This window comes from Bombus impatiens, unplaced genomic scaffold (assembly GCF_000188095.3).
Source record: "Bombus impatiens unplaced genomic scaffold, BIMP_2.2 scf_0114, whole genome shotgun sequence".
Lineage (NCBI taxonomy): Eukaryota > Metazoa > Arthropoda > Insecta > Hymenoptera > Apidae > Bombus > Bombus impatiens.
In genome coordinates, this window is record NT_176533.1 from 1,338,047 (window position 1) to 1,355,390 (window position 17,344).

The window sequence follows — 17,344 nt, forward strand, 5'->3', positions numbered from 1 at the left end:
ATTTTCTTTTCTTCTTTTCTTTTTCTTTTTTTGTTCTTCTTCTTTTAATAAGCCTCGAGTCGCGCTCTGCGCGCGAACACGTTTTGCGGACGGACGTTCAGAGTCGCTAGAAGGTCGTGCCAAAGCCCGAATAAAGCAGTGAGTCACAGCCCTTCTTTTGTTGATCCTTTTTTGACGCGCAGTAGCGTGTAGCTTGCACCAGCCGGACTGTGCACGAAGTTTGAATAGTAGCATACAGTGATGAACAAAATTGTTGGCACATAACATCCTATTTTCTATAAACTTATGTGTGAATTTGGGAAAACACGATTCTTTGCTCAACGTTCTTGTGAAATACCTTGCGTAACTATAGAACCAAAATCTTGAATACTTAAATCGTTCAGTACGAGATGGAAGGTAGAACAGGGTAAAATCTGACCAAAATCGTGCAAAATTATAGTTAGACTTACAACAATCTCATTTTATTGTATCCTGAGCTCAATTTTTGTAATATCAAAAATATTCTATTATGTCGGTGCTGTTGTTATAAAATAGAAATAAACTAGTTTCTATCTTTTTTCTCTTTCTTGTTTTCTTTAGTCTATCGTTTAATCCACTGTTCTTGCGGGGAAAAAGAATAAATTGTTTCTAAATACGAAATATGTACTTCTTTCTTTATCACATCAACGTATAAGAATATGTAACGCAGTATACAAAAATTGAATGTTATTAAATGGTTTTATAATTACGAAATGCACTATATGAGAAGTAGAGTTTGGAAACGGTTGATCAATTTAGAAGAAGTATTTCAGAAGTATTTCAATATAAAATAGCTGTAGATTTGAAGATACAAGATTTTTGAAAAATATTTGATTGTTACGTTTCTTCAACTTATTTGATAATACTAGTTTGCATAACTAATGTCATTGATATAATTTGTAAAGGCAACTCGTTATACATTTTTTATTATTTTATTATTTTTTGCTATTTATTTTTATAGCACAGCTGCTTAATGAATTTTGACGATGCAACAAAAGAGAATTGAAAAAAGGAACCGTGAATTTTATAAATTTACACAGAATTTTACAAGAAAATCTGGTTTGTGGTGATATTTTTGTTCATTACTGTATATTAGTACATCTAGGTGCAGTAGAATGCAAGAGGGGGACCTTGTCTGACTATTCACGTCCAGTTTTACTTCCTTTGACAGATTTTTGTTTCTTATATCCCACTTACTTCTTCGTCGAGTATTAATAACTGCCAAGTATCACCGTGTTACTATTTTAGTTGAGATAATTGATAGACAGTGGATCTTTATGCATACTTTTATGAACTAAATTGAACTAAAGTAGTAGAACCTAAATAGAGATCTGCTCTTAAGTACTATAATATAAATATTACAATGAAATATTCGAACGTTTAGTAGTTTCTATAAATTTTCTATAAATGAATAAACATCCATAGTCTAATAATTAAATTCCTAAAAAATGTGTAGAGTAATTACGTACAGAAGAATACTTTTATTTGGCAATAGAATTATTATTTATTGAGTCAATGCTTCCGTACAATTTATTATTAGATTTTGTACCAGTTTTCTTTTATTAAATTTTATACAATATTTTGTGTCCTATTTCTTCGGTATATATATCTTTATATAGTAGCTAAAGAATTTAATTACGTGAAAATTCAATTTTAAATACTTGGACAATGTCCCCCCATAAAACAAGCGACAACACACACAATCCTGAAGCTGTTTGAAACTAACGAATCTAATTGCAATACAGTCAGAGAACATTTTAAAGGATCAAATATGCACTTAGAAGCCTTAAAACAGTTCAATTGTAAAAATTAAACGATGATGGAAAAAAATACCGGAAGCTTGATGATCTTTAATTTACGCACGATTTATATCCTACACTCGACGCTTGGATTCTTGGCGGAAATGGAGAATGATGTCACATTGATTGCTGCATTAGCAGATCACAGAATCACGAGGAATATTACTAAATAGATAAATTGACATTCACTCTATTAACACTCGTGACTCGACATGCTTTCCTTTCTCACTTACTAATATAATTTACATGAATTAATTTAAACAAGAAATGATAACTACTAATTATAAATTCGTTAAATCCGGAATAAACTAAGATTCTACTGTGTGTGTCAACTGACAATAATCACGACGAAGAAAAACATCGTAAAGCTTACACTAAAGTGAAAGGACTGAGAAAATAGTTAAAGCTAATGTAGAATAGATCAACAAAAATGTACAGTACTTTAAGAAAGATTCTTAGAAAAAATACTTCTTTTACGAAGACGTTACGAAAAGGACTGACTGGAAATTACAAAATTAATAAAAAATAATAAAAATTAATAAAACAAACATTGACAGATCAAGAAACACAGTATCGGGTTCTCGTTTTACTTTTAAAATATTTTAAATAACGAAAAGAAAAATGAGTATTTAACAATTATCAAGTACAAACGTTTAAAATAAGATTGAAAGTAAAATTCTAAAATAAGATTTCAAGTTTTTAAAATGGAATTTAAAATAGAATCAAAAAGTGCTCTCACGATGGATCTTCGATCAGAAAGTTCCAATAAATAACGAATGGCTCTTCGATTAACGGAGAAGCAATTCGTCCTCTATCGACACAAAAATAGCGTGCCCCGTACACGTGCATTTATTTGCAGATTGTAAATACAGAGAGAGAAAGAGAATCGGGAGACGCGCCAGCCAAGTTTCCAAGTCTTCGTTCGCGGAATCAATGAGGAATTGCTTCTGGCGATTTCAATTTTTGCATTTTCGCGCCGGAAAAATATATACCATTACATATGCGCATATATATAAATCGCCACATGTTTTCCGTGTGTTCAAAACGCACACATACACCCACTCAAAAAGGTACGAGTGTGTGAAATTTACACACGAATACCCATTTCGGTTGAACTTTGTTTCCAGCTACCTATATCGAATTTGTGACCTATTTTGGTTGTCATATAATAGCTTTTGGCAAATAGAATGAAAAATTTCGATTCTATGGCGCGGAGATCGTTATTTTAAAAATTATGCGTATACATGAAATGTATGCATACCGTACATTTTATTCGAACATATGTATGTTTTATTCTGCTCGTTGATAATTATATGAAGATTCACAGGAGGATAACATGAAAATTATATTATTGTAGATTTGTTTATTTTAGTTTCACTTTACGATTAAAAATAATTGACAATGCAAAAAATCCGCTAGGTTCAAATATGTAAACATTCTAATAATAACGACGAGTTGAGAAAGTTTGATACAATTCAACGGTATGATTAAGACAAGCAATAGTTTAATATCTTCGATATTCTAATATTATGACAGGCGATATTTTGAACATATCGTTTAGCTGCAAGGCCGATAAAAACGCAATTTTATAATAATAGTATTATAATATTATCTCTAAATAATTGTTAAAATAAATAAATAAAAGATGAATTCGCTAAAAAAAAAACTGAAATTTCCATTTAAAAGAGTAGCAAATGTGGCTTGTCGAGTGCTTCCTCTGTAATTTTCATCTATTATAAAAGAAAGTGACAAATTTGCTGTGACCCAGAATGAACCTCGGCTCCTATTTGCATTTTATTTAAGAGTTTCGCTGCTAACTATCCTCACACGAACACAGAGAGTACACAATTTAGATTAGAAGTCTTTTAGTTTTACATTCAGCTCCACGTGTTTCTTGTTATTGGAGCGATTTCGTCATCGCCTCGTTGCGGCTCGAATCACGAAATCGGGAACGAAAGATGATTTTGTAACGACCGTGTGTTATAACAAAATGTTGTAATCTATCGTTTAAATCGTTAAATAGATTGGAAAAAGGAAAACAGCAACCTCGAATCGAGGAACAGCGACGAGGTTGAGAAACGAAAGTTTTAGTTGTTTTATTTTTTTTAATTTAATTTTTAAATTATTTTTTTAGTTTTGAATTTTGCCCAGTCCTAATAATAATTCTCACAAATTTAGCGATTTTCATTGACAAACTTTTTTAATTAGATGATAGAGAAATTAACATAAGATGGGATGACAGAATGCATTTCAATGAACCCTAACGTTTTATGATTCATTTTTTTTTTTTTTTTTTTTATAATACATCTTCAATTTAAATCGTTTTATTCGTTTTTCAGCTCGTAAGAAGCCGCTATCGCCGTTTGCCAAGTTTCGTGAACTCGACAGACAAAATAGCGCCGCCTCGTCACCCAGGTAATCGTTTACGAGAGTTCTTTATTTATATAATAGGTATTTTCGTTTTTACTATCGGCGAAAGAATGGATATTATTAGACAACTGGTTTCTCTATTTCGGTTGTACCACAAAAATATATGAAACTTATATTCCTTGGAATAATTATTGTTACTTAACTGTAACGACGACCAGAGTATTAGATATAATTTAGGATAGTAGGTTCATTTAAATTATAAAATGAATAATAGAAAGAGCTTATAAAAATTAGAAAACAAATATTCGAAAAATTGTAGATTAGAAATTAAATATGGACTTAACAATTCCTAATTATAATTTGGAATTTTTAGATCAATATTCTAAAATCTGTAAATAAAATATATCTTTACAGACATAATTTTCCATGGTTGAAACTAAACTCGATTTAAATTCTGTTACTGTTCTCTATTACTGTTAAATAAAGTTGAAAATTAAGTCATAAGCAATCGTTCAAGCGCAATCTTCGCTAATTGACTTAATCCGCCGTACATTTTATATTTATATGCACCTTCCATTTCTTCGAAAGCTTAACCGAAGGCTTTTCCTTCTATATTTAGTCCCGTAAAGTCACCGGCAACAGAGTTTCGATTCAAGTTTACCGAGCCAGCGGTGCGGGACAACGCGGTGCAAATAAAAGAGCGGCTACTGGCGTGGTGCCGTTCCAAAACCAAAGAGTACGAGGTAAATCCGCCTTGTAAATGGAGCTTCACACGCGAGAGCGTCTATGTTATTTGCAGAAAACACGCGAATAATCAATAGCCGAGAGAAAATTACGATGTTCGGAAAATTAGTGAATCGCGTTGCATAGCTGCGTTTTCTATTGCAGAACGTGCAACTGGATAATTTCTCGACGAGCTGGAACAATGGATTGGCGTTTTGCGCTTTGCTTCATCACTTTAGACCAGACGCTTTCGACTATCACTCGCTACGGCCGGAGAACCGCAAAATGAACTTCGAGTTGGCGTTTACGAAAGCCGAGTAAACTTCAATTTCTTTCTTCTTCTTTCTTTTTCAGTCTTTCTTCGGACTTTCTTTTTTGTATCGTCTAATAGCTACTTTCCTGATGTTCTATAGTTTTTATATAAATTAATTATTTATGGTTCTGACGTGTCCCTCCAAAAAATATTTGTTGAATTTGAAATAAAACAGGCATTTATATCTGTAAAATAAATGAAAATATAGTGGAAGAAATTTAGTACGCGTAGTGTATGACTTTGGATAGACAATTGATTTTACTCAAACTTATAAATACTTTAACATATTAAATTGTATGTTAGATCTTAGAAATGTAACTTAGATCTTTATGATTTCTGAAATATTCTTTAAGTATCACCAATGTTAAAGAGTGATTAAATGTTTGTAGTGAACTCGCCGGGATAGCACCGTTACTTGATGTCGAGGACATGGTGATGATGCGCCGACCAGACTGGAAGTGCGTCTTCACCTACGTACAGTCCATCTATCGCCGCTTCAAAGACGAGGATTAAGGACTTACTTTGACGCTTCTTAATGGCGTTCCGCAGTGCAAACCCGACATTCAACCGCCTAATACGATTCGCGGATCGCGAGTCCGTCTGCTGTTCATTTGAATAGATCATCAAGGAAACGGCGCATTCTCCAAATATGAAATGAGAAAAACGAAACAAGCTCAGGCGAAATCCTCGGGCGGAGAACAGTGAAGAAATAGAAAAAGTTCGCTTTTGCGCATCTGGCATTCAGCAACGCGTTCAGCAACATTTTTACGCACGACTTTCCTGGCAGCCTTCCAATGAATGTATAATTATTTTTACCGAAAAACGATGCAATAAATAAAACGGCTTCCTCGAACATGTAGTGCTGTGACTGATGCGTGAACAAAACATACCAGTCATAACAAAAAAGGGAACTGATGTTATAGCATTGATGTTATCGATGGAATTCAAGGTCTTCTACGCCAAAGATTTATGAAATAAACATGTGATGCTAGCAATCTGCTCGATTAGTATCGTTATTTTTTGTTAACGACGATGTAACACGAACCACGAATTTTTCAGATAGAAGGTAATGAAAGAAAATTTCAACTCGTATTAGAAAATCAATTTATTAATTATAATCAAAAATATCTAACATTTATACTATATTAAGTGATATTCTATGAGATAAATACATCTGTAGTTGCAGCTATGGTCTTAGTTGATTAATTAAATGATAAAGTAATATGAATAAGTAACCAAAGACAATTAAAATGAATTTAGAAACACCAACAAATGTCTCCATTTTTAGTTTATTGGATCTTTACTCAGTCAGACTTTCTTGTTAATCACGCACCCCATCAATATTTATTATTAACGAGTAGATTACACATTGTGCCTAGTTTAAAGCACTGTATTTTAAACATAAGGCACTAATTAGTACGTGAGTGCAGAACATTAGATTAAATGGTATCTTCTAAAGAATTATTTATGTCATTTCTATCTTCTCCAAGCATTTCCTGCAAGACAATGTTATATTTAATTGCAGAGAATTTGAACATTGCAGAAGTAGGATTGGTTACAATACCTGTAAAACTTCGACTAGTGATCTCGATTCTTCCAACATTTCTTTATATATGCGATTTTCTTCTTCTAATTTCTCAACACGCTCAGTCAATTCTTTGTTATCTTCTAACGCATCCTCAAGCGCCATCCGTCGCCTTTCAGCCAAGACTTCCCAGTAGTTTTCACTAGGTCCAGCTATTGCAAGCATGAAACAAATATTTCCAAAATCAATAATTCAATAATTACATGAAGGATCATAGTTTCCCCTAATTTTTTCTTTTGAATAAAAGCATACCTTCAGATGTTAAGTCTTCGACTTCAATTTTTATTTTTCCTCCTCTTGCGGTTTGAACTGCTTTATCTTTTAAAATTACTTTCTTACGTTTTGGTTTCTCTTCATTTTTAGATTTTTCATTTACTTCGCTAAAAAATAAAATGTAATTTAAATATGACATTTAAAAAATATAAAACAAGCAAATTGTAAAACTTATTTACCCTTTATGTGTTTCTTTTCCTGATAGGGAAGATCTCAGCATCCTCCTACCACCAACTAGATTTTCTTTGTTAGTGGCTGTCGGCTGCAAAACGTGCAAAGACTTTCTGACCTTATCCTGTTTCAATAAAAGATAAAAAATATGACATATGATGAAGCCTCTAATTATGTTACCTGGATCATGTGCCATGCTAAAGATATAAAAGAAATTAGGAAGTACAAAATAAGGATAGTAAGAGAAGATATTCTAAATATGACATGCAAAATGAACTTGTAATACAATAGAACTCCATCTATGGAAACAAAATTTTGGTTAATACTCTATTAAATGGATTCCCATAAAAATTGTATAAATTCACTTATTTTCAATTACTTTGACGTGTTTGTTCCCTGATAAATTTCCAAAATAAATGATCCTACAAAATAAATGAATTTCCTACAGTAATGATCCACATGCAACTTAAGATCGTTACCCAACATTTAAAACGGCGGTTAATTAATAATCAAAGTTTGTAAATAAAAGAAGATGGGTAAAATAAGAGTTTCATAAATTAAGATGTTTATAATTTCTAATATATAAAATTCCACGAAATGATGGAATTTTTGCAAAATTGTAATGTAAGCGATAGTTTACTTTGCATTGATTATTATAAATGAAAAGTGACGAAAAACGTCGTTACATGTATCACTAACCTTAGAAGCAACAGTTTTGGCGGTAGAAACCTTTGTGCCACCTCCAGGTTTCATGATAGTGGCCGTTAGAAACGCGAGTCAGTTAAATAATTTAGAATAAATACAAACTATATACGTGCATAGACGGAGAATGATAGAATTCAATAATATATCCGAACTACAATATTTTCAAAACAAATATTTCTTATGTACAAATTCGGAAGAACTAACCCACCTTCATCCTATGTGCACTACAAACGACAAATGCTTCGACGCAGAATGTAAGATTTTCCCGCATTTAGTACGTTACTTATTGGTTCTTAAATTGCAGCTTTTGTAACGCAATGATAACACTGTTAAGGATAAAGGATAGTTTCTATGACAAATAACGTGGATATATAAATGAAAAATTATTTTATACCACTTAATAATTCCCTAAAAAAGCAGAACTATTTTATTTTTATCAAAATAAAAATGTTTGGCGTGAAAGAAAGCATCAGATATTTGTTGGTACAAAAAGTTTAAATAGATTTATAAACATGAAGTATTTTAAACTAAATTAATTAACAAATTAATTTATAAACAAAGAAATTTAAAAAAAGGAATTACTACAGCAGTTTATTTCGAAAGATGAAATTATAAATGTTCCTAAATTAATCCTCACAACTAGCTATTTTCACTAATATGCATTTTTTCGAATCATCCACACTATCACCACGTAGCGGTGAAAGAGTAACACTAATCGTTATTGCTATCCTTGCTGCATACTATCTCTCTCCTTGTCTACAAACTAGTTGCGTGCTGCCATCTATTCGATATAGAAGGATCAGTAACTTGGATCGCATTAGGATAGATGGCAACACACTACTTGCCGTAAACAAAGAGATGGTGTGCAACAGATGTATGCCTTGTTTCAGCAAATAAGTGTTTCGGATCCATTTTATTCAGTCGTAACCAGACCTCTGTGTGTACATGACCATTGCTGGGCGTGGTGAGAAGTAACTTGTTAAAAAGTTGTACTTATTAAGTAGAGAAGACGTAAATTGTATCAAAGAGGTAAGCAAAAGTGGTAGTGATAATTATTAGTGTATTATAATCTATAAAAGTGATTTTGAATTAGTTAAATTGAACTTCTAAGCCAGATACATTTGACTAAACAGCAACAGATATAATTGCTTAAAGTAGTTTGATAAACATATCCGATTTTTCGGTCTCATTTGAGAGGTTATAGTCAAAAACGAAATCAATATTTTAGAATAATTTAGAATACTTCTGAATTGTGAATATACATTCTCGTTCCTCTAGATTTTGATTTTATTTTGATACTGTAAATAATGGATATTACGAAGTAGCTGTAAATTGCATTTTGTTACGTTATACTGTGTATACTGTACTATAAACTACAGACTATAAAAGTAATAATTAAACTGTCTTGTAGTGAAGAAATTACTTGTAGAAAATCATATATTTATTTACATTACATTAATATTATCATTATCTATATTGCCAAAAATACATGTTATTAAAAGATTAAATTAAAATTATAGGTGGAAAAATACGCAATAATGGAAACCGTGGCTAAAGATTTACGTGGCCTAAGAGCTTGTTTAGTATGTTCCTTGATCAAGGTATACCTTTTTCTATTTCTAACTATAATATATATAATTATCATCATACAATTATATGACTAAAAATTTTAATCTTACAGACATTTGATCAATTTGAATTTGATGGATGCGATAATTGCGATGAATTTTTACGAATGAAGAATAATAAGGATAATGTTTTTGATTGTACAAGCTCCAATTTCGATGGGTAAGTCATATAAATAATAAACAGTTTTCTGGTACAATATTTGATTTTCCTGTTGTGAAATCAAATTACTAAAATTGATATTATATGTTTAGTATGATTGCTGCAATGAGTCCTGAGGATAGCTGGGTTTGCAAATGGCAAAGAATAAGTAAGTAAGAAATTTGTACCTAGACACAATAAGTTAAGATTAAGCAAGAGAAATATCGTTATTTTATTCTTGTACACTTTTACAAAATTATAACAGTTACATTATCTCATAGTAAATCATACTATAAACTGTTATCCTTTATTCTACATTATTTTGACATCTTACATTTTATTAATGCTGCTTCAAATTTCTAATGTATTAACCTTTCCTTTTTTTTTCTCTTTAATAATTATTTTTGGCAGTGCAAATAACAATAATCTATATCATGTTTTATACCATATTGTAAATGTATTGAAAGGCAGGACTTTGTACAAGTTTTTTAAGCCAATATTTCAATACAAAAAATGCAACTAATATAAAACAATGCAATATATATATATATATATATGTCGGAGATGAAAAAACATCGGGATTTCCCGTTCGGAATGTTGGGAAAAACCCCAATACCCTAGTCCAGACTTTTACTATAGCTGCACTTAAGTAATAAAAATAAGAAACAGTTTTAATGTTCTAATCCGATTTTATGACGATGGGTTCGGGCTCGAAGTGACATAGCTGGTCACTAGACGTAGCCATGGTCACGGCCCTTATATACTCCTGTCCCCACTTCTCGGGTCAATCTTTGTTTTTAAGGAGAGCCATATAATCATTTCATACCTCCGTCAGGTAGACGTCCCTTCCGTGACCCGCTATGTCACTTCGAGCCCGAACCCATTGTCACAAAATCGGATTGGAACATTAAAACTATTTCTTATTTTTATTACTTAAGTGCAGCTATAGTAAAAGTCTGAACTAGGGTATTGGGATTTTTCCCAACATTCCGGACGGGAAATCCCGATGTTCTTTCATCTCCGACATATATATATATTGCAATTTAATAAGTTTGTGTATCTGAGATTCTTAATATTATATATTATTATACATTTATACAGAATTTTCACTAATATGTATGACAGTATGTATAATTATTAAGGAACATGCTTATGTGCGTACACAAGATTCTATTTTAACATATTTTAATTTCATGTATATTTTGCATTAATTTTTTACATGCTGTCTTTTTCATTTAACTTAAAACAAAATAAGTGGACAAAATCTCTTGCTAATAATTATAAATATTTGCTGTAAAATAAGTGAGATTCAATCTTTTTTTCTCCTTTCAGATCGGTTTTGCAAAGGTGTATATGCAATATCAGTATCAGGACGATTACCAGCAGGTGTTATAAGAGAGATGAAAAGCAGAGGAATAGCGTACAGACCACGTGATACAAGCCAAAGATAATTTCAAAGTTTGTATTATTACTACCATATTTTCTTGTAATATTATTTATTAGAATATTGTAATTATTTATCTAGTATTTGCACTAAGAATTTTATAAGATTTTCATGAAAATATTATATTGATTTGATTGATATGAACTTTTGTTCAGGTTCCAAGAATTCTCTTCTAATTCCTTCAACCTTTTTGACTATAATTAAGATTTTTGTAAGATTTGCTCGCGACTCTTTACATTTTCTCTAATTCCAAAAGATTACAATATATTAATATTTCCTCTAAATCTCTCAATATCTGTACAGATTTTTAAACAGACTAGTTAGTAATATCTTGAAAACATTTGAATTTAAAGAATATATACAACATGTGTGGAATCCATTTTCTCTTATCATAAACACGTTCCACATCACTTTTTCAAATCATGTTCGTGTTATTCGATAAATTTTAAAAAATGGTAATATTTGATTTTCTAATTATTATAGCTAAATACAAAGTTAGTTTGCTCTGATTTTCTACAAATTCTCATGTAATAAGTTAATGTGTGTACATTAAAAATTTACGAATGTAAGTTTCTGTTTTTTTCTTTCTAATACAGATCAATATCAAATATGATTGTTACCTGGACACATATTCAAATGAGAACAGACTGGATGCCGCATCACGGGCAAATTATTGTTTACACAATTAAGCCATAGATTAGCACAAGTAACGTGATAATTATTTTCATTATAAACTACCCTGCCACTAGTAATAACTGTTAAACAAAGTGAACAACAAATGGCTTCACCTTGATGTAAAGGCCAAGCTGGTAATTCCGTAACAATCTGAAATGTTTTATGCGAAGATATAGAGACATGTATTTGTATATAAGATATGTACATGTATTATATGTATTATAAACTTAAGACTCTAAATTAATAAAAATTATATAAGATAGTAATATTTCTTACTGGTATGTTTGCATAAAATGGTTCCATTTCTGCCCAAATTCGATCAATATCCATTAATAGTTCATCAAAACCTATTATATTGATATCCATTTCCTTATATGAAAAATTAACCCGTCTACAAACAGCTGCGACTTCGGCTAAATCTGATTTAAAAAAGAAACACACAATAATAGCGGTATATATTTTAGACCACTACAAGAAAGTAATTCGATAATTTTCCGAAATTAATTGATTCACATAAATTCTTGAAGTATTACTTACTGCATAGAAAGTTGTATCCTTGTACTGAATTTAAAACTTCATGTAATACAAGTTCTGAACTAATGTTTGTAAATATATTTGCAGCTACTTGTAATAATAATACACAGCTCTCCATGTATTGCTTCCATTCCCAATATTCTGACTGTAAAACCAAGTAGATTATAAATCCTCTTTTATATTCTTTGTATATATGCTGAATATATAAAAAATATTTGCAATACATATGTAATGTATAATATCGCAATAACCTGATGTGTAGTATCTACTATTTGCTCATCTTCAGTATTTGACGGTAAGAAAGACTTAAGATCTAAACTAGGCACAGATCCTGATCGAGTTAATGCATTTGATGCACCATTCATGAATTCTATACTATTAATTGATATGGCATCTTCCTTCTGAAGAGCTTTCCCTTAAGGTAAAATGTAATTATAATGATACTGTCTATGATAAAAAAAGAAATTAAATATCAGAAATAATATACAACATCAATTACCTATCTCTAAGGAGCGTTCTTCTACATTATCCTCAAGCTTAAGATTGTCAAATGATTCAGAAATATCTGGCATAAGATTAAAATCTGCTGCGTTTGCATTATTATTGTTAGTAGATTTAAACTCAAAATCTGTAAAAATATCGGCAAAACTGTCAGTATCTAAAGCATTTGTGGCAGGAGTATTACTAGCAGGTTGTTCTGCAGACACGAATTCTCCAAATTCATCAGTTGATTGATTGCTGTAACTTGCGTTTGCCTCTGGTTCAGTTGACACAGTTGTTTCTTGAACCAATGCACGCAAGGCACTATATTTATCTTCAACAAGTTGTAGATTCATAAGATCCTGTTGAGTGGATTCCATTGTTGTTGATGAAACCTAATTATGAATTTTTAATTATTAATAAATACTATTGAAAAATAACAAAGTATTTTTAGTCATTTTTCTAGCTATAACTAATTTCTTTTTTACTATTTTTTTAATATAATTTATGAAGATTAAATTACCTTATCCATCCATTCTAATTTATTCAACACATCTTTGTCATTAGGTAAATTTATAATTTCTGTACTTGTATAATCTTTTACATTCTCACTATGGTCCTTGGGCGGATCATTATTTCTTATCACTGTATCCTTAAGAATTACTGTTTTAGATTGATTTTTTATTGCACACTTAGGAAATAATTCTGATAAACAATCCAATGTTGATTGATCTTTACTCTGAGACATTGTAGTTAATGGTAAAGATGTAATACGTGTTTGAGTAGTGCCATGAGCAGATTTAGCATTTATATTATTCTTCTTTGACTTCTCCATTGGTTTTTTAATACCTAAATTATGATTTGCAAGTCTACTTCCAATGGCTGAGCCCTGTTTTGTATCCCAAATTGGAATATTAGGAATGTTAGGAATTGGAGCACTTTGAAATTCAGAAAAGTCATCACACAGATCTGCTGTTGGTTGATGTTTAGAATCTAATTGAGGGCGCGAAGTTTGCTTCATATCCTTTGATACATTATTTGAATCCCATATGGTAGTAGAAGAGACATAAGACTTATTATCAAAACATGAAATTTTTCCAGGTACATTGTTCGTCATTTGCACATTTAAGTCTGAAGATATGACTCCTTGTTGATGCAATTTCATTTTTCCCTTAACTTCCAAGGAATATCTTTCATCAGAGCTAATAAACCCGATTTCAGAACTTTCTTGAAGGTTTTGAAACTTAGCTGCAGAATTTAACTGAGTTACAGGCTGTAGATTCATTAAACATTCAATGTTCAAATAAGGAGTAGGTGGAAATGGAAGTAGATGTAATATATCTAGGCTATTGAACGTGTAAGAAGCCTGTGCTGCAGCAACAAGAGCAAGAACAATATATAATTCTTGCTCTGTGAGTTGTCCAGCATACTTTTGATTTGCCAAATTCCATATGTGTCCAAGGACTTCTGTAGGAAGCTGACTAGTGAGCAATAAAGGAAAGACTTTGTTTGTATCGACCAATAGCTCGGTTTGCATTCCATTGGTTCTGAGTTTGTCCTCTCTCACCGCTTCCCATACCATCTTATAGATTGGTGGTAAAGTAGTGGAATTAGTCCACAGCCAAGTTGGCAATTGATTCAGTCTTTTATCCATGTGAGTCTTGTTCATTATTAATAAACTGATGTTCGACCGAGCTTTCGCTATGACGAGCTTAAATTACGTGAACTCGTCGAGTAGTATAATTTCATCCTTCAGCTTACTACCCTGGTACATACATCAAAGTTAACACTATAAACATCTCACTTGATTCACACGATCTATTTGAAATTATATTTCCACATGTCACTTGTGTTACATTTTTCATAGATCGTTTCCATTGCAAAGGATGTACGAAGAGTAACGTCGTTTCTCGATTAGATCAGAATTATAAATTCGAGATAATAATAATATATAAATAGAGACAACTGCGTGGCAAACAAGAATTAACAATTCAGATGTCACCGGATGATCACTGGACGACGTTCTGTTACGAAGGTAGATCCGCGACAAGCGACAAGTGCGATTCTGTGTGATGGAGTTTATTCAAATTTCAAGTTTGAGATGATTCACACTACAAATAACGATGTACAATGATCTTCATTTTTAGTATGATATTTGTTGAATGTAAGATAAAACAAAACACATTTTGGAATATTCTTTATGTAAAAATATGATTTATTAATACTTTGCTGATTTAGTCAATATCTTTTCTAGGCCATAAGTGCTTCCTAAGTCTCCTTTTAACAAATTTATTACCGTCAAAGAATATAAATCTAAAAAATAACAAATGAAATATGCCAATTAATTATCGATAAAGTAATAATTAGATTATTAAATTTATAAATATGAGGTATAATGGATGAGAAAAGAGAATCATCTTATTTTATGTGAACGTCGCAATTACATATGAATCGCCTTAATGTGTCTTTTGCTTAAGGGAATGTTTGTGGTATTGCCGCGTATGACAACATTGTCTAAGTAATTCCTTTAATGTTTAATATATTCAGTATTAATAGCTTTTATTGCTGAAATCGTTACAGAATTGTGCATATATTCTCACGATAAAAATAAGTAATATCAATTAACTATAAAAAGAGAGATCTTAAGGTACGTGAAATAACCTCTCTAATTTATGCGGCTTTAGTATTTTGAAACGCAAGTCTAGTATGAATTCATCATTTTAGGTTACATTTCAACAAATCATCATAATAGGATGTCGACGGATTTTTATATACGATATTATGTAGGTCATAAAGGAAAATTCGGTCATGAATTTCTCGAATTTGAATTTAGACCTGATGGTAAACTACGATATGCGAATAATTCAAATTACAAGAATGATACAATGATTCGAAAAGAAGCGTATGTACATCAGTGCGTGATGGAAGAACTAAAGAGGATTATTCAAGACTCTGAAATTATGCAGGAGGACGATTCTTTGTGGCCACAACCAGATCGCGTTGGACGGCAAGAATTAGAGATTGTAATTGGCGATGAACATATTTCATTTACGACTTCAAAAACTGGTTCTTTATTAGACGTAAATCAATCACGGGATCCAGAAGGACTAAGATGCTTTTATTATCTTGTACAAGATTTGAAATGCTTAGTGTTTTCTCTCATTGGACTACACTTTAAAATAAAACCTATATAAATATATATAATTATCATACAATGTATTACAAGTTTAAGTATCTTTAACTACTTCATTGTGTAAGAAAATATATGATAATTTTTAATTAATTTTATGTATTTTATTTAATTGATTGTGATATTAACTCTTATCAGATAAAAGTCACAGATATTTATATATTAAGATACATTAAATAATTTGAGTCATAACTTAGCTGATTATTCATGTTTGTAAATCATTAATCATACTCCTTATTATTTGTACATGAATGCCTGGATGAAAAACTAGTATATAATGTACATTGTATTATAGTAAAAAAAGTATTAATAAAAGATAAGAAGTGATTATAAATAATGCAGACATCTTGTATATGTGATAGTAGAAAGTAAGCACATTGTTCAATGTTGGCCGACTATTATAATTAATCAAAAGAAATCTCATGTAAGTATGTGACTTTTAGGTTATAATTTTCTAACCTAAATATTAAAAATTTGAAGAAATTTTAAAATACATACGTTTCTTAATTAATACAATATTTATCTAAATTGTATTCTGAACACTAGTTTGTTTTTATTACTCCTATTTTTTAAAACTTTTTTTGCCACAAGATGCGTATTTTTTAACATTATTAGAGTAAAACATTAATATCTTACATTTTTTAATTTTATTTAGTATGTTTAAACATTTTAGATGTTTAAATATATTCACAAATACATGTAAAAATTTAGTGCAATCATTTTAAGATAAAAATTATGTTACAAGTATCATCTATTGTAATAGTGATTCATTGTATATGTATTGCAGAAGTAAAATGTCCTCACAAGATACTCAAGCAACCAACTCAAATCATAAGTATCCAGATCGAGTTGTTACAGATTCAGTACACTCACGATTTCGATCCTCAAACGTATATTGTAATATTTGCAACATGAGTATTATTGGAAATCACTCTGCTATAGAAAAGCATTTTAATAATTCTCATCCTTCTAAGGAATTTTGTTGTTACTGTAAAGGCAAAGTGTTCACTTACGTACAAATGCCTATCGATGATTGTACTCAAAAACCAAAGCAAATTGTTTACCATAAATGTAGTAATAACTCTTGAGTATAATTACTAATTAGAAGTATTTAGGAAAAGAATATAAAGGAATCATTAAAAAAAATTTATACATTTAAATAAAATATATTATAGAATTATATCATATTAATTTGTGTGATATATAACAGAAAAAACAGTATATACAAGTATATACAACATAAATATACAAGTATGAAAAAATATTTGAAATTACAAAATTTCATAATGATAAGTGC

General features: G+C 30.7%; 6 protein-coding genes across 12 annotated transcripts; 4 read left to right on the forward strand and 2 right to left on the reverse strand.

The window, feature by feature from the left end:
• The first annotated feature begins 979 nt into the window (after positions 1 to 979).
• On the forward strand, positions 980 to 6,412 carry LOC117151205 (smoothelin-like protein 2). Of its 2 annotated transcripts, none has more exons than XM_033318761.1 (5): positions 980 to 1,077; positions 4,157 to 4,232; positions 4,807 to 4,930; positions 5,076 to 5,227; positions 5,613 to 6,222. In XM_033318761.1, exons 1-5 carry the CDS (start codon positions 1,005 to 1,007, stop codon positions 5,734 to 5,736), a joined length of 549 nt encoding a protein of 182 aa, XP_033174652.1. In that variant the 5' UTR covers positions 980 to 1,004; the 3' UTR covers positions 5,737 to 6,222. The 2 variants fall into 2 exon arrangements, with proteins under 2 accessions (XP_033174652.1, XP_033174653.1); XM_033318762.1 differs by lacking the exon at positions 980 to 1,077 and adding an exon at positions 2,528 to 2,887 and having other exon boundaries at positions 5,613 to 6,412.
• LOC100743129 (geminin) lies at positions 6,314 to 8,295 on the reverse strand. 4 transcript variants are annotated; one of them, XM_012380934.3, is made up of 5 exons: positions 8,166 to 8,295; positions 7,261 to 7,376; positions 7,061 to 7,188; positions 6,788 to 6,960; positions 6,314 to 6,719 (listed from the first exon to the last, which is right to left on the reverse strand). In XM_012380934.3, the coding sequence occupies exons 1-5, from the start codon at positions 8,226 to 8,228 to the stop codon at positions 6,663 to 6,665; spliced, it is 537 nt and encodes a 178-aa protein (XP_012236357.1). In that variant the 5' UTR covers positions 8,229 to 8,295; the 3' UTR covers positions 6,314 to 6,662. The 4 variants fall into 4 exon arrangements, with proteins under 4 accessions (XP_012236357.1, XP_012236358.1, XP_012236359.1 ...); XM_012380935.3 differs by having other exon boundaries at positions 7,261 to 7,343; positions 8,166 to 8,292; XM_012380936.3 differs by having other exon boundaries at positions 7,261 to 7,343; positions 7,952 to 8,274.
• Positions 8,296 to 8,850: 555 nt separating this feature from the next.
• LOC100743368 (transcription elongation factor SPT4-A) lies at positions 8,851 to 11,732 on the forward strand. Of its 2 annotated transcripts, none has more exons than XM_033318764.1 (5): positions 8,851 to 8,986; positions 9,478 to 9,558; positions 9,639 to 9,745; positions 9,838 to 9,893; positions 11,057 to 11,732. In XM_033318764.1, the coding sequence occupies exons 2-5, from the start codon at positions 9,496 to 9,498 to the stop codon at positions 11,173 to 11,175; spliced, it is 345 nt and encodes a 114-aa protein (XP_033174655.1). In that variant the 5' UTR covers positions 8,851 to 8,986; positions 9,478 to 9,495; the 3' UTR covers positions 11,176 to 11,732. The 2 variants fall into 2 exon arrangements, with proteins under 2 accessions (XP_033174655.1, XP_033174654.1); XM_033318763.1 differs by lacking the exon at positions 8,851 to 8,986 and adding an exon at positions 9,200 to 9,344 and having other exon boundaries at positions 9,439 to 9,558.
• Positions 11,733 to 11,752: 20 nt separating this feature from the next.
• Positions 11,753 to 14,728, reverse strand: LOC100743488 (synergin gamma). Of its 2 annotated transcripts, none has more exons than XM_003486460.4 (6): positions 13,381 to 14,728; positions 12,877 to 13,252; positions 12,629 to 12,792; positions 12,381 to 12,522; positions 12,120 to 12,262; positions 11,753 to 11,993 (listed from the first exon to the last, which is right to left on the reverse strand). In XM_003486460.4, the coding sequence occupies exons 1-6, from the start codon at positions 14,524 to 14,526 to the stop codon at positions 11,772 to 11,774; spliced, it is 2,193 nt and encodes a 730-aa protein (XP_003486508.1). In that variant the 5' UTR covers positions 14,527 to 14,728; the 3' UTR covers positions 11,753 to 11,771. The 2 variants fall into 2 exon arrangements, with proteins under 2 accessions (XP_003486508.1, XP_033174648.1); XM_033318757.1 differs by having other exon boundaries at positions 11,855 to 12,031; positions 12,065 to 12,262.
• A 398-nt stretch (positions 14,729 to 15,126) lies between these two features.
• On the forward strand, positions 15,127 to 16,140 carry LOC100743614 (protein mago nashi homolog). Its single transcript, XM_012380938.3, has 2 exons — positions 15,127 to 15,504; positions 15,582 to 16,140. Exon 2 carries the CDS (start codon positions 15,611 to 15,613, stop codon positions 16,049 to 16,051), a length of 441 nt encoding a protein of 146 aa, XP_012236361.1. The 5' UTR covers positions 15,127 to 15,504; positions 15,582 to 15,610; the 3' UTR covers positions 16,052 to 16,140.
• A 696-nt stretch (positions 16,141 to 16,836) lies between these two features.
• LOC117151206 lies at positions 16,837 to 17,294 on the forward strand. Its single transcript, XM_033318767.1, has one exon. The coding sequence runs from the start codon at positions 16,842 to 16,844 to the stop codon at positions 17,133 to 17,135; it is 294 nt and encodes a 97-aa protein (XP_033174658.1). The 5' UTR covers positions 16,837 to 16,841; the 3' UTR covers positions 17,136 to 17,294.
• Positions 17,295 to 17,344: the final 50 nt, after the last annotated feature.

Coding starts and splice junctions, on each gene's coding strand:
- LOC100743368 (XM_033318764.1), top strand. CDS start 9,496: ATGGAAACCGTGGCTAAAGATTTACGTGGCCTAAGAGCTTGTTTAGTA. Junction 9,746..9,837: donor ACAAGCTCCAATTTCGATGG/GTAAGTCATATA, acceptor TTATATGTTTAG/TATGATTGCTGCAATGAGTC. Junction 9,894..11,056: donor TTGCAAATGGCAAAGAATAA/GTAAGTAAGAAA, acceptor TTCTCCTTTCAG/ATCGGTTTTGCAAAGGTGTA.
- LOC117151205 (XM_033318761.1), top strand. CDS start 1,005: ATGCAACAAAAGAGAATTGAAAAAAGGAACCGTGAATTTTATAAATTT. Junction 4,931..5,075: donor CCAAAACCAAAGAGTACGAG/GTAAATCCGCCT, acceptor TTTCTATTGCAG/AACGTGCAACTGGATAATTT. Junction 5,228..5,612: donor TTGGCGTTTACGAAAGCCGA/GTAAACTTCAAT, acceptor AAATGTTTGTAG/TGAACTCGCCGGGATAGCAC.
- LOC100743614 (XM_012380938.3), top strand. CDS start 15,611: ATGTCGACGGATTTTTATATACGATATTATGTAGGTCATAAAGGAAAA.
- LOC100743129 (XM_012380934.3), bottom strand. CDS start 8,228: ATGCGGGAAAATCTTACATTCTGCGTCGAAGCATTTGTCGTTTGTAGT. Junction 7,377..8,165: donor GTAGTGCACATAGGATGAAG/GTGGGTTAGTTC, acceptor TTATTGAAACAG/GATAAGGTCAGAAAGTCTTT. Junction 6,720..6,787: donor CACTAGTCGAAGTTTTACAG/GTATTGTAACCA, acceptor ATTGTCTTGCAG/GAAATGCTTGGAGAAGATAG.
- LOC117151206 (XM_033318767.1), top strand. CDS start 16,842: ATGTCCTCACAAGATACTCAAGCAACCAACTCAAATCATAAGTATCCA.
- LOC100743488 (XM_003486460.4), bottom strand. CDS start 14,526: ATGAACAAGACTCACATGGATAAAAGACTGAATCAATTGCCAACTTGG. Junction 12,793..12,876: donor AGAACGCTCCTTAGAGATAG/GTAATTGATGTT, acceptor TTTTACCTTAAG/GGAAAGCTCTTCAGAAGGAA. Junction 12,523..12,628: donor TAGTAGATACTACACATCAG/GTTATTGCGATA, acceptor TTGGTTTTACAG/TCAGAATATTGGGAATGGAA.